Source organism: Dermacentor silvarum, chromosome 1, assembly GCF_013339745.2.
Source record: "Dermacentor silvarum isolate Dsil-2018 chromosome 1, BIME_Dsil_1.4, whole genome shotgun sequence".
NCBI lineage: Eukaryota > Metazoa > Arthropoda > Arachnida > Ixodida > Ixodidae > Dermacentor > Dermacentor silvarum.
The window spans coordinates 28,047,446-28,060,359 of record NC_051154.1 but is presented as its reverse complement, the minus strand read 5'-3'; the positions used below and the strand labels follow the sequence as shown (position 1 = coordinate 28,060,359).

The 12,914-nt window shown below is 45.0% G+C and overlaps 1 protein-coding gene across 1 annotated transcript in view; it reads left to right on the top strand.

The window, feature by feature from the left end:
• LOC119444986 (high affinity nerve growth factor receptor-like) overlaps nucleotides 1-10,867 on the top strand; it is a 38,346-nt gene extending 27,479 nt beyond the window's left edge. The window contains exon 6 of the mRNA XM_037709645.2: nucleotides 9,814-10,867. Within this exon, the coding sequence (XP_037565573.2) occupies nucleotides 9,814-10,074 (261 nt within the window). The 3' untranslated portion in view covers nucleotides 10,075-10,867. The remainder of the gene's footprint in view (nucleotides 1-9,813) is intronic.
• Nucleotides 10,868-12,914: the final 2,047 nt, after the last annotated feature.

The window sequence follows — 12,914 nt, the reverse complement described above, 5'->3', positions numbered from 1 at the left end:
TTGTTTGTTCGCGCTATCGGAGAACCGATTCTGTAACAGACATGTTGAAATGCTGCGACCTGGAACTGCTGGAAACACGACGAGACAAACAACGAATGAAATTGTTTTTCCAGGTAACCAGGAATCAAATAAAAATAAACAAAGAAACGTACATTCGTCCCTCTCTAAAACACAGTGCGCGTTTAAACCACGATCCAGCCTTATAAAACACACCTTGATGGTTTCCATACTCATTCTTTCCCTCATGTATTAACATATGGAATGGCCTTCCGGATTGCACTGTAACAGCACAATGTTGAAGAGTTTTAGACTCAACTAGACTTGTATTACAGGCAACGGGATAATTAAGAATTGATCATGCTTTGTGTTATTTCTTGCATTTCTAAGAGTCCTTACACGTGTACACTTTGTTCATTTTTTCTGTAATTTTTGTTTGACAATGCTTTATGTTGTTGTATTATCGGTGATGATATTTATGTTATTTTGTTTTTGTTTTTTTGACAATTCTCCTGTAATGGCCCTCAAGTGAGGGCTACAGTATTTCTAAATAAATAAATAAAAAAGGAAAAAAGAAGGCCTGTCAAAGCTTTCTGCTCGATGGTTCCGATGGGAATTAAAGTCATGCGACAATTCTGAATCACGGGGCAAAGTAAACACCAAATGAGTGGCCATTCAGCAAATAATCACCGCCAACTCCGCTCATTCGTGCGACGAGGCAATTTTGCGCACTGACAGCCTCCTCAGGTCAATGCCACGTGACATTTTACGGGCACCTCGGTAAGGACGACTTGATGCAGCGAAGCAAGAGCGGGATGCATGTTTCCCGGAATTAGCCCTCGAATAGCATCGAATCTAATACCTAGAAGTCTGGCGTACTGGCAGCAGAAACTGCCACCATTTCTGAGATGACAGCCGACAGGAATTAATTTACGAGAGCAATCATTGCTGGACTTCCGTGCTCGTTTTCCTTGGGCAGCTCCTCAAGTCTCCCCTTCTCTTCTCCCTATTTTTTTAGTGCACAACTATCTGAGTATATCTTGTGAACGCTTTCTTTCTTTTTTTTTTTTTTCTACCTGCTCCCCAGCAGAGGCCGAATGTTATAAAATGTTTGAAAAGAAGGATTCACAAAAAATAAAATTTGGTCGTACGTCACGCTGGCTATGAAAGTCAATCGGCACGTTCCGTTTGCTTGGTTTACTTTTTGATAACTGGCGGATTTCATTTAGAGGCGCAAAAATGTCCAATACACCTGCGGGTATGACATTAAAGCTGCGCATCGTCGGACGACGCCTTCTCTTTCTCACACGTAGCAGACACGCGCTGCTCTGCATGGCTAAGCCTAAACTGGTAAAAAGCGCGGTGCCTCCTCTTTTTAACTTTATAGAGAGGGACGTATTTACCCGACTTTCTTTTTAGTTTTGAGGTAGTGAATACTTCGTGCGTTTTTCTCACAAGTCCGCTGCTCACAGCCAGTAGCATATATCTGCCTCAAAGTGCGGCAATCAAAAAAAGGAAGAAAGAGCAACGCCCGCAAAGGAATTTGCACGCAGTCCACGTAGCTTTCAGAAACCGTGAACGGACTTCGAATATGCATTGTTCTGTTTTACTTTCTCCTGACGATTGCAACGCCTCTGAAGCCCTTCAGAATTCAAAAAGAACATTGCGCGAAAAACATAATAACTAGAGTCAAGCAAAAAAGAAAGAAAGATAGAAAACGCTATGATTATACAACAATCCGCACATTAAGCGACATCAGCGAGCTTCTAATTTGATAGCTCTGTGAAAATGCTATATATGAAGTTCTTCCTGTTGTACTCAGCAACCGATGGGAACGCCTCGTCTATCTACCAGGCACCTTATAACATTTTTTTTTTTTTCTTTCATCTGAAACGTGTGTCTTCAACTTGTCAACGTACTGTGTGTTTTTACGCTCAATCTCAAATTCGTTATCCAATGTAATACCTTCTTCTAAAAAAAATAAAAAAACAAGAGTTGGAATTTTAAAAATGCGATTTGAGTAGGTCCAATATTTGCGATTTGAGTAGGTCAAATATTGAGCAATATTTGACCTACTCAAATCGCATTTTAAAAATTCCAACTCTTTTTTTTTTCTGTCTAAGGCGGCCATGTATGCAACATGTAACTGTACAGCACTGTACAGTTACATGTTGCATACATGGACGCCTTATACAGAATGTTTCAAATAACGCGCACTAAGGTTTTAAAATAGCCATGCCCTTCTGCGCGAATGAAACACGTTGTAACTTGTCAGCAGCCACGGGAAAAAGCGACCAGTATGGTCGTGCGCGTTCTGTAAAATAACTAGTGGTGACCAATAGCCTGACTGCTTAAGTATTCATTTGACGGCCCAATTTCTACGTCCATCAGACGCTATTGTTTTCTGTAAGCTATCTTTCGTGAAGCTCTTTACTCAAACAGAAGTTAAAGCCAACAAAAAATTAAAGAAAGAAAATAAATACCTGTAAGTGTCGGCAAATGGGTTAAAGTTTCTATGACGACTAAGTGTTTCGGAAGTCTTGCAGTAAGCAATAATGTTTATTCCACTAAAAATTCAAAAATAAACTTCTCAATAGTTCTGGGAACTAGCATGAACCTAAAAAGAGCGTTCGGAACGAGGGCCGTGACGAGACCATTTAAAAGTCCACGTACTCCTTCACGATTGAACCATTATACAGTCGCCCGTACCAGTCTCGCCTGACGGCGCAAATCGAGAGCGCGCGCCGCGGTCCCTGGTAGCTTGGATTTCACCGACTGCTTACCGCTGTCAGAAACTGTCTAGCGCACCAGGCCCCAGCCGAGAAGCTAAACCGGCCACTGTACAAATCGGTAAAACTCCCGTCACATCTTAACAAAATATTAAACGTGAACTGCGTCTAGCTCATTCTGGGCGTATTTGCAGGGTTTCACCACTGCTGTAGCGCGCAACCTTGGCCTTCCGCGTTTTTCTTGATTTTATTACTCGACCTTTGCCTCGAATACCGAGAAAAAAATGCTACACAAAAGGGCGTCTGTCGGAAACAACTGCTTTTGTTGTTTTGAGAAGCGTGCGGGTTTCGCTTGCTGTACCCATCCGCAGCCGTGCAGAAAGACAGACCAGAGTCCTCCATTCGAACAAGAGCGTTTACTCGCGCAACTCGAGTGCCGCGCAACCGGCCGGACGACAACCCCCGAGGCCTCGCCTTCTATGCGGATGCATGTCTTTTATGCGGATCCAAAAGGAGGGCGCGGCCTACGGTGAGATCGAACCTCGAGCACAGCATCCCGATGCTCTACCCATTAGGCCACGGTCGTATGCATGGCTCTCTCGTGACAATGCCAACTAGCTCCTTGAGACGCGTCTGTCTCGTGTGCCAGTTTCTCGCATTCTTGCCTCGCGGAAACTACCGCTTTGAGAGGCTGTGTTAGACCCCCATCCTGGGGATTGACTTACGTTCCCCGCTCCTTTCCTCGTACAAGCTCACGCTACGCAGAAGCTGTGCGACATAGTACTGCCTTCGAGATCGTGCCAGGTCGAACAGGTTTCAAAGGGACACTAAGTAGAAAAATTATTTCAGATGTACTTGTAGATTACCCTTCTAGAATAGCAAAATAAAAATCACTATTACCCTGAGAAGAGGCTTAATAAGCCAAAAGAGACGCAAGCACGACAGACGGCTGGCGAACGTCTCCTTCCCGCACCAGCCAGCCATGACGTCATTGATTTTAGCGGCGTCTGCTACGGCGTAGTTAATTTGTTATCTGTAAAAAACAACTACATTGTGTTTAAAGGAGCCAAAGACTAAACGTGGCAAACTTCAAGAACTGTAACTGAGCCACAACGTGCCAAATACGAAAAAAAAAATGCTCTGAAATCCATGAGGTCACATTGACATACCGGCGCTGGGATCTCTGTGCGAAATTAAAGAAATGCAACTTTGACCTTCATTTTTTTGTAGTAATCAACCTCTTACCGCGAAATTAACAACAAATATAGTTTGGAAAGAATACTTCGTCAGTCTAAACTGATTTAGTGTTTCTCTTTAGTGTCCATTTAACGTTCCATCGCCGGAGTACAAATGTCATCGTCGTTTTAACGTAGATCACATGACACATGCGTAATACGTACGTTCAATTGTATTCCGAAAAGGGGGAATGCAAAAAACGCCCATGTACCTCATTTTGGGTGAACGTTGCAGAACCCCCCGTGGTCGAAATTAATCAGGAGCCTCTCACTACGGTGCCTGTCGTGGCCCGTGAGTTGGTTGGGGACGTCAAACTTAGTAACGTTAGTTCGAACACCCCGTGTAGAGCCACGTCTTACAAAGTTTGTACCGCGTAATCGAGGCAAATTCTGAAAAAGTGATACAGTCTACGAAGTAAGGCTACTACAGCATTGGTTGCAGTCACCTAGGGTAGCGGCTCGTGTTATATTGACGTTGTATTTAATTTGGGAATTAATCGAGCTTAGTTAACCAACTTTTTTGAATATTCACTTTTTGCTCGGTTTTTGTGAGAAAGTAGTAGATACTCATTAAAGATACTGCATTTCATTGTATGCACCACGCCACTCAAATAGTATCTTCTTGTTATTGGGTGTTTTTTCTTTGTTGTTGTTTTTGTTTTGTTTTGTTCTGTTTTTTTTTTTTCAATCAAACAGAAAGCACGCGAAAACAAAAATATTTACCACGCGGTGGCCAGTTCATGCTCCGCCACCATAATACCCTTAAAAAATTTGAAAATAAAACACAGACACGCACACGCGCGCGCTCACACAAAAACACAACGCGCACACCGACAGACACACGTACAAACGCACACACATCGCACCGAAGCGCGTACACTTACACACACAAACACACACACCACACAAATATGATTGTTTGTCCGGCGTGGGGCACATTGGACTGACAGGCCATTTATTACGCTGATGACATGTGCATTCATGTCAGCCACTGTTTCAGTGTTACGGTGCAAGGCAAAATCGCGCTGCTTCGTGACACCGGTTAACGACCCGCGAGAGCGCAGCGATCACGTACTGTCACCGGCTGCTATAGCGGGGGGAGGGGGGGGGGGGGGGGAGTGGGCTTCCTCCTGCTTCGATGGTAGCCGTCGAGCAAGACAGCAAGACCGGCTCGATCGTCTTCGCGGCGTTTGCAGCGCGGCGCACGATTCAGTCATCAAGTGTGTTTCTTCGTTTTTTTATTGTGTTGCAGACATTGCTTCTGTGTTCAATGCGGAAAAGAGTGACGTGGTGGAAGCAACTGATTTTGATAGTTGGATCAGTTCTAAAATTTGCTCGCGAACATCTAGACCAAAATGTCAACTAAAGATGTGAAAATTTCACTAACTAACCTTGAATAACTAATTAGTCTGAAAAAAAGTAAAATAAGTTACGCAAAATGACTGCATACAGCACGATAATTAAATCGTTGGAATTAACGTCCCGATGTTGCATAGGAATGCCGAAGTTCAGGGCTCCCGATAGTTATGACCAGCCGGTGATCTATACAGGTACTCAAGGAACGACACACAACCATTTTCTGCAATCCCCCCCCCAAACCCTCCGTTACCCCATTGGAATCAGCCGCCTCAGTCCGGAATCGCCCTCATGCTCAGCAGTCATTGCCAATGAGCAACTGCGGCGGGTGACAGTACCGTAATAGTCCCACCCCCGTAGATTATACCACTATTTCCATAAGCTTGACTCAACACACTCTGTGCTGCAAACTTAATTGGCTGGAAGAACTTCTTTTGCTGTAAAACATACTATATGGAAAGCGCCTTTTACGACTTCACCAGTCGAACCCCTCCTCCAGGTTTATACCTCCTGTAAAGCGTGCTTTGCCTCTCTATGATACATAACGCAGAGAAGCTGACATCAATATTGTAGCTGAAAAAAAGGAAAGACTTCTGAAGAGTTCGAGCTGCCTGCGCTTACGACCGGTCAAGATGCTTGAAAAGAACAACAATCGAATTCGTGTCTACAAATGAAAACAATATTGCTGGGTGTTTCGCCCTTAACTGCAACCTAAGTGCTACAAGCAAATTCCTTGCGTGTTTTCGCGTGAGGTAACCCTTTCGTCATTGCCCTAAGCACGAAGTCGCGGGTTCGGTTTCCAGCCATGGCAACCGCATTCCTATGGTAATAGAATGTAAGAACAATCGCGTACCTAGACTTACGTAAACATTAAATATCTCTATGCAGGTGATGCTTATCTGGAGCCCTCCATTATGGCACCTCTCATAGCCCCCACTGCGCAGTTTGTTTCTTAAAAGAACTAACGGGAATAAAACCTCAAAAGTTATCATTATTATTATCAGTCATAATCAGCATCTCGAACGCGGCGCGCACACGGCATCCTTCGTCGCGAAGAAACTGTTCCAATCTTCCCGGCGCGACGCAACCTTTTCAAAATCGCCGCAGCAGTTTCATAAGCACGGATTTCAGAACAAAGAGGAACCAGCTTCGGTCCCCGATGACTAGGCTTTATTTCCTTCGTCGCTTGTTTATTTATGACGTGACGCTAAGCTCGACATCTGCGTGACAGCCTCATCGTGTGTCGCCTGTTCATCGATATCGACAACGATATGCATGCGCGGTTGAGGATGCGCGCGCCGACCTGCTCCAATATATAACAAGTTACCCCCTCTAAATGCGTTGGAAAGTGAACAAAAAGGATGATGGCTGAAAAAAAAAATCGGAAAAGAGAAAGAGGGACTGAAACACACCTGTAGTATGCACTAACGCAAATTGCCGAAATATACGTAAATGAACGCACCCTCATACGCAAGCTAACGCATATATATACAAACAATGACACAATATATATAACAAACAATGACACCGAGGACAACATAGGGGAAATTACTTGTACTTACTAATTGAATTAAAGAAATGATAAATTAATGGGAATGAAATGGATGAAAAAAAACCGTATATATTTATAATATAAAGTTGTAGGACTTAAAAAAAAAAAGAACAATCAGTGTCACCTAGTTCATCCCGACGACCAGGAAACATTGAGCAGAAAGGCTGTTGTTTGGTTTCAGCATGATAATATTTCTTATGTTGTCGACCGCGGAGACACGGGGCCATTAAAACCTGATGTTAATTTATTTACATTCGTGCATAGTTCAGACAGTGCTCACTCTGGTGCGATTAAGAAGCGATGACGCAAAATATATGTCAGAACGTCTCGCAGACTTTCGTTTTCTCTCGATTCCCGTATGTCGCAGGAAATCTGCCTGCATTCTAATAATACACAGCTTTCCGTGAGCTTTAATTTTACAAGAATTGGCTTCGTCTATCGTCGGTATTAGCTGGCAGTGGATCGCATGGTAAACAGACGCGCACGAGGCAGCATTGAGACTAATGATGTGTCAGTCCTTTCCACACAGGCTTCAGCACAGTGCGCCTCTAGAGTTAAGCGTATACGTAAAAAATAAATACACAATTCACTCATTGCAGCTTCAAGAGGCTCAGGCTAATGAGGCGCTAGAAATAAACCTCACCGAGCTGCAAAGTCTGTTTTTTTTTTTTTTTTTTTTTTTTTTTTGCACGCAGCTGCATTGTGGAATTGGGTCTGCTCAAGAGACGACTGAGTTAAACGAAATGCATTTTTTCTTCCTTATTTGAATTTAATCACTTAGTCAATCACATTTTTGTTTATTGCGTCAGCACGAAGTCTTGAGAGTCATACGAAAGTAGAAGCTTCGTAACATTTTCCTGGTTCCGTCGAAGGTAGATTTAACTATTTGCGTTCGTTTCGCATCGGTTTTACGTGTGCCTAGCACAGCGGCCCACCGAAATAATTAGTAGTGCTTCGCTGAATGCATCGAAGGTAAATAAAAATAGAACAACCAGCGTCAATAGCACAGCTCTTTGAGGGCGCTATGCGTAAGCAGAACCAATATCATTTTCTTTACACGCAAGGCCGTTGTGTAACTTCACTAGGTTAAGCATCTTTCGCTCGCTTTATTTTACCCAATTGGCTTTACTTCAATCGCGAACTTGTATTTTAAGCTCCTCATCCTACAAAATATTTTAGATTACAGTAAAAAGAAACAGCACTACGAGATGGGACGAATCAGGAAGGAGCACACAGACACTACGCAGTGTCTTAGTGTTCTTTAGTGTTTCGTCCCGTCTGGTAACGCTATTTTTTTTTTTACTTTTTTTCTGTAATGAGGAACCAACTTATCAGTCAATTCCTGATAATATTGCAGCTTTCATATTCGCACAGAAAGAGAGTGTTCGTATATTGTTATTCAAGCTGCGTTCCCTCTTGTTATTTCATTCTTTATTCATGTGTGACATGAACGGCCTGTTTCCTTCAACTATGTACCACGCGCTTCAACTTGAGCGAGAAATATAATACTAAAAAAATTCTTCGCTAATATTTTGTTTCTTTTTTTTTTTTTACTCGCGCATTTCTGTACACATAAGTACATCGCTTTCCACATACCACACACCAGCATAACAATGGTATGATTAATTTACATATGTGAAAGCCTGTTACATCACAACTCATTACAATGGTACCTAGGGACATTGCGATGTTTTAATCATTCGTTAGGTGTAACAGCTCGTGAATGTGTAATATTCAATTAATGCAAATAAACAACAGTGCACTATCTTTACACGTACCTCAAGGGACCAGGGTAATTAGTTCGGTTTATGAGGAGTTCCATTCACCGAGAGATTGTGCTCAAGGGTACACAAGGTGCTCTTTTGAAAGAGCCAGATGCTCTCGTGCCAAAAGCACATAATAGTTGTAGCAGATCTGATTACAAAGCTTCTTCGACGCAGCCGCTGACTGGAGCTACCGGCGCAAAACTTGATTACAAAAAGAAAAATGCCACAAGAAAATAGCCGTGTTAGTGAAGCAACCACTCTCGAAGTCATCGATAGCTTTGACGTTCGTCACCAGCGTGAGCGTATTGTGCGGGCGTTTCTGAGCCGCCGTCTGAAACACGTCAAACTTGCAGCTCACTGTCCAGCAGAAAGAAACCACAGCTAGCCACGACTATGTTAAGCCACACGGACCATGGCACCCTCAAAAGCCAGCAAAAGCCACCTCGGTAGTTGTCCTAGTCCTGGAGAAATGGCGGGAAATCACGAAAAGGAAACGCAGGAAAGGCGCCAACAGTGATGCGTATCGCTATGCCACCGAGAGTGGCCACTCAGATTCGTTTTCGGTAACATTTGTAGTTCCGTTTACCCGGAGTTCGAAAAACAGCGCTTCCGTTTAACGAACATTCTTTTTTCAAATTTTTAGGTTTATTATCCATCCAACAAGCAACGATCAGGTACATATAGTATGCAGATGCAGACGAGGGTCCCAAAGTCAACGGTCGCAACGGGACCCTCGGTTCAAAAAAAAAATGTATACAAAACGTGGGTTTGACGCAGCGAAATTAAAAAGTACAAGGAATACAAATGAACGCGCGAATCGTAATACATTGGTAAGTGAAAATAAGCAAGGAAGTACACAATATATCAAAAAGTATAACTAATACAGCAGAACATATTATCGGGCATGAAACTTTGTTACTTGAACTTTAGCAGTTTTTCTTATCCATAACGTACGTGCGGTGATCCTTGTTGATTTTTTTTTGTCCTTTTTTTACCCTTCACGTGATTGTAATGTGGCTCATACGCATTGCTTTTCATGTATGAGTAGCACTTCATCAGCAATAAAACCTTTAGTTGGAAGTTAGCGCTTGTGTACGTCGTTTCCCTCCTGCCTCGTTCTTTGATTACGCGCTACGAATGAGCATAGAATCAATGCAGGCACCTGAACACTTTCGCAGGTGGTGAAGCTGATCCTGCAGGGCATCCTGCTGAGCCCGCCCGAGGAGTGTCCCGCGCACGTGTGTACCATCATGGCAGGCTGCTGGAAGACGGAGCCGCGCGACCGCCTCAGCTTCAGCGACATCTACAAGCGGCTCGTGGACACGTACCCGCCACCTCCGCCGCCGCAGGAAGAGCCGGAGCCCCTCGAGGAAGAGCTGGACAGCGAAGACTACCTGGTGCCCAAGGCGCCGGCCGCGCCCCGCCACCAACCATGGTGAAAGGAAGGCACACAAAACACACCCGCGCGCTCAGTCCGCCTCCTCTTACTACCATCCGGAGGCCAGTGACGCTTTTTGGAGGTCATCAGGCTCGCAATCACGCTCACCAGATGGTTGGCGAGAGTTCGCGCTAGTTCACTGGAAACCACGGTTATGCCGCTGTTGCTCGGCGATCGGTTGGTTCTCGGTTTGTGTGTGATGTACGGTCGATGACGTGGCTCTGACTCCGGCACGGTTGCGTTTCCACGCCCTGGAGTTCACCAGAAAAAGGCGCGGCGTTAAGACTTCAAATCGTAAAGTCGCACGTTTCGGAGTAGCATCTGGTTTTCGGGAATGGATTGTTGCATCCTGTAGTATAACGCCGCGCCGAAATGGCCTGACAAGACAGCGCGGCAGGTGGCGCGCGCTATAATTAAGGTTACCGAGCTCAATTTCCTCTAACCACGCCCAGTCAGCTGACGACAGTATGGTAAGTCGTGCAACTGAGCAAACTATTACTTAAAAAACTGCGCTCGTCCCCACGACGCTTACTGCGGCCGCCATCACAAGCTACATGCCAATCGAAAGCTGTGGCGCAAAGCGTACGTGTGTTCGCCATTTGCTGCACGCTTCTTGCGGAGTATGTTTGGAAATGAAAGTGAATCAGGCACGATGGCGTGGTTATTTTGTGTCCCGCGTGCAGGAAGGGCTTTGACCGCAGCAGTGGCAAAGGTGTCGCATCGCTACATAAAATCCAGCTCTTATTAATCACAAGCCTTGACGGAGACCTTCAGAGGCTTCTGTTTGGGTCGTTTCATTAGACATTCTTCACGATAGCCTTCACCTCACGGAATTTGAAGAGGAACTGCTACTGTTCGCAGGAACTGCTTTTTCAGCAAATCTGACGCGACGAGTACAACTGGATTAAGTGCGCAACAAAGAGAGAGAGAGAGAGAAGACGTTTTAAGCGTGCTCGTAAAAGTTGAATGAGGCAGCACCGCCCTTGGGGCTACTTGAGAAATGCTAGTTTTACGGACAGAGATAACCGTTGAAGGTAGTGCGCTTTCCATGTGGAGCGGTAATAAAGCAGCTATACATGCTTACGGGTTCGAGCTACGCTACTGCTCTTGGTGAACGTCTTCCTGCAAACGTGCGTCCGCCTGGACGCCTGTGGTAAGCGGTTCATCTCGCGATACCTCCTTCACTGGTTTCCTTTAGATGCGAGCCACATGCCCCTTTGCGTAAACCAGTCTCGCTGTGTAATCTGTTCTGAGTACATGCACTCTCATCTTTATATGCTTCAATTGCGTTTGTTCGAGCAGGTGTTCGTGTTTCTATTTATTCTATTTATTTCCTAGCGTGTATACAAAGTGTCGCAGGTATACTCGTCTGTGTACATAAACTGCATCACTGCATCCACATATGTGCGTGTAAGCCAAGTCTGTCATGTCTGTACAGTGTTGCATTAGATGCATGTTAGCCAACGCGCCGGCGGAAGCGCAAAGTGATGTTGAGTGCCACACAAAACAGGCCAGAATGGCTAACTTGGTGGAGCTACGGTGACTCAGAACGAACTGTACAGTGTCACGTTGGTAGATTTGTTGCGCATTTGCGACGCCTCACGCAAGTAAACACCGCGAGCCAGCCTCAATCGCTTATTATTGCTCATTCATTCGCCTAAAGAAACCAGTGCAGTACAGTGCCCTTCTTAAACGCACTTACTGCATTATATGTGAAGGCAGTGCCACTCCGCATGCGTGTTCGTAAGTGGAAACCCTATCACACTCGTGCGATGCTTAACGAAGCTACGGCGCTTGGCCGTCGCTTAGCTGGCTGATTCTCCGAGTTCTATCACGCTGCAGCAGGTGCCCCGGAAATTCCATCAAGGTGTCCCGTAACTCCTCTAGCCGCCTTTAAAGTCAATTTGAGGCGTTGTAACAGTGGCGACACAGGCCCGAACGGTAATTCCAGCGCTCATGCGCGCTTTCCCAAAGTGAAACCGCACTTCCGTCTGCACAACGCATAACACTTGAAGCTACGCTGCGCATTCCGTGGGCCACTGGAGGACGGAGTAAGCAGCAGCCGTAATGTAGCTGACTGTCCCGAATGCGCAAACCAGGGCAAGCTTGCACACTCGCAAAGAACACGCTGTGCTCGTCCTTCTGGGTCACCGTGGCACATTTCTGTACCTTAATACTGACATAATCACATTACGACAACCGTCCCTGCCTAAGGGCTACTCTGGAAAGCATATCCCAAGCGAACGCAGTCGAGTTCCTTTCAAAGACGGCTTCGCTAAGGCCGTGTGCAGAACCACAGTGAGTGAGGTTTATGTAAAACTCGAAAGATTGATCATCAATCGGACTCTATACGACAGCGGCTACGTTTGAGCAAAGCTCGCGCGAGTATCATGTTGAATAGTAACGGCTTTACGGGTGTCTCTCTTGTTCGTTGTTGTTCAGTTCGCCAGAGTCTACGAACGCAGTGTCTGTGATAGATATTTGTCCCAACGAAAATGTACCCCACGCGATATCGGCGTAGGCTTTTTTTTTTTTTTTTAGATATTGATGGCATAGAAAGTTCACTCGACTGAACAGTATAGCATACTCCTATTTATTTTTGCGTTAGGCCGGCAGCAAGCCATGCGACAAAGTGTTTAGCGAGTTATAAAGGCAGGCGTTGTTCATGTTAAGCACAAGCGGGTAGGCTAAGCTACGTACATTGAAATACAGCGTCTGCTTGTTCTCCGCTAAAGCCGGTGCCTGACAGCGAAATTGCTCAAGACTATACTTGTTTTATTTTTCTGCGGGTATTCCTTTTCAAGTTGTACTGTTTCCCGTCGTGATTCGCCTCGCCACTTT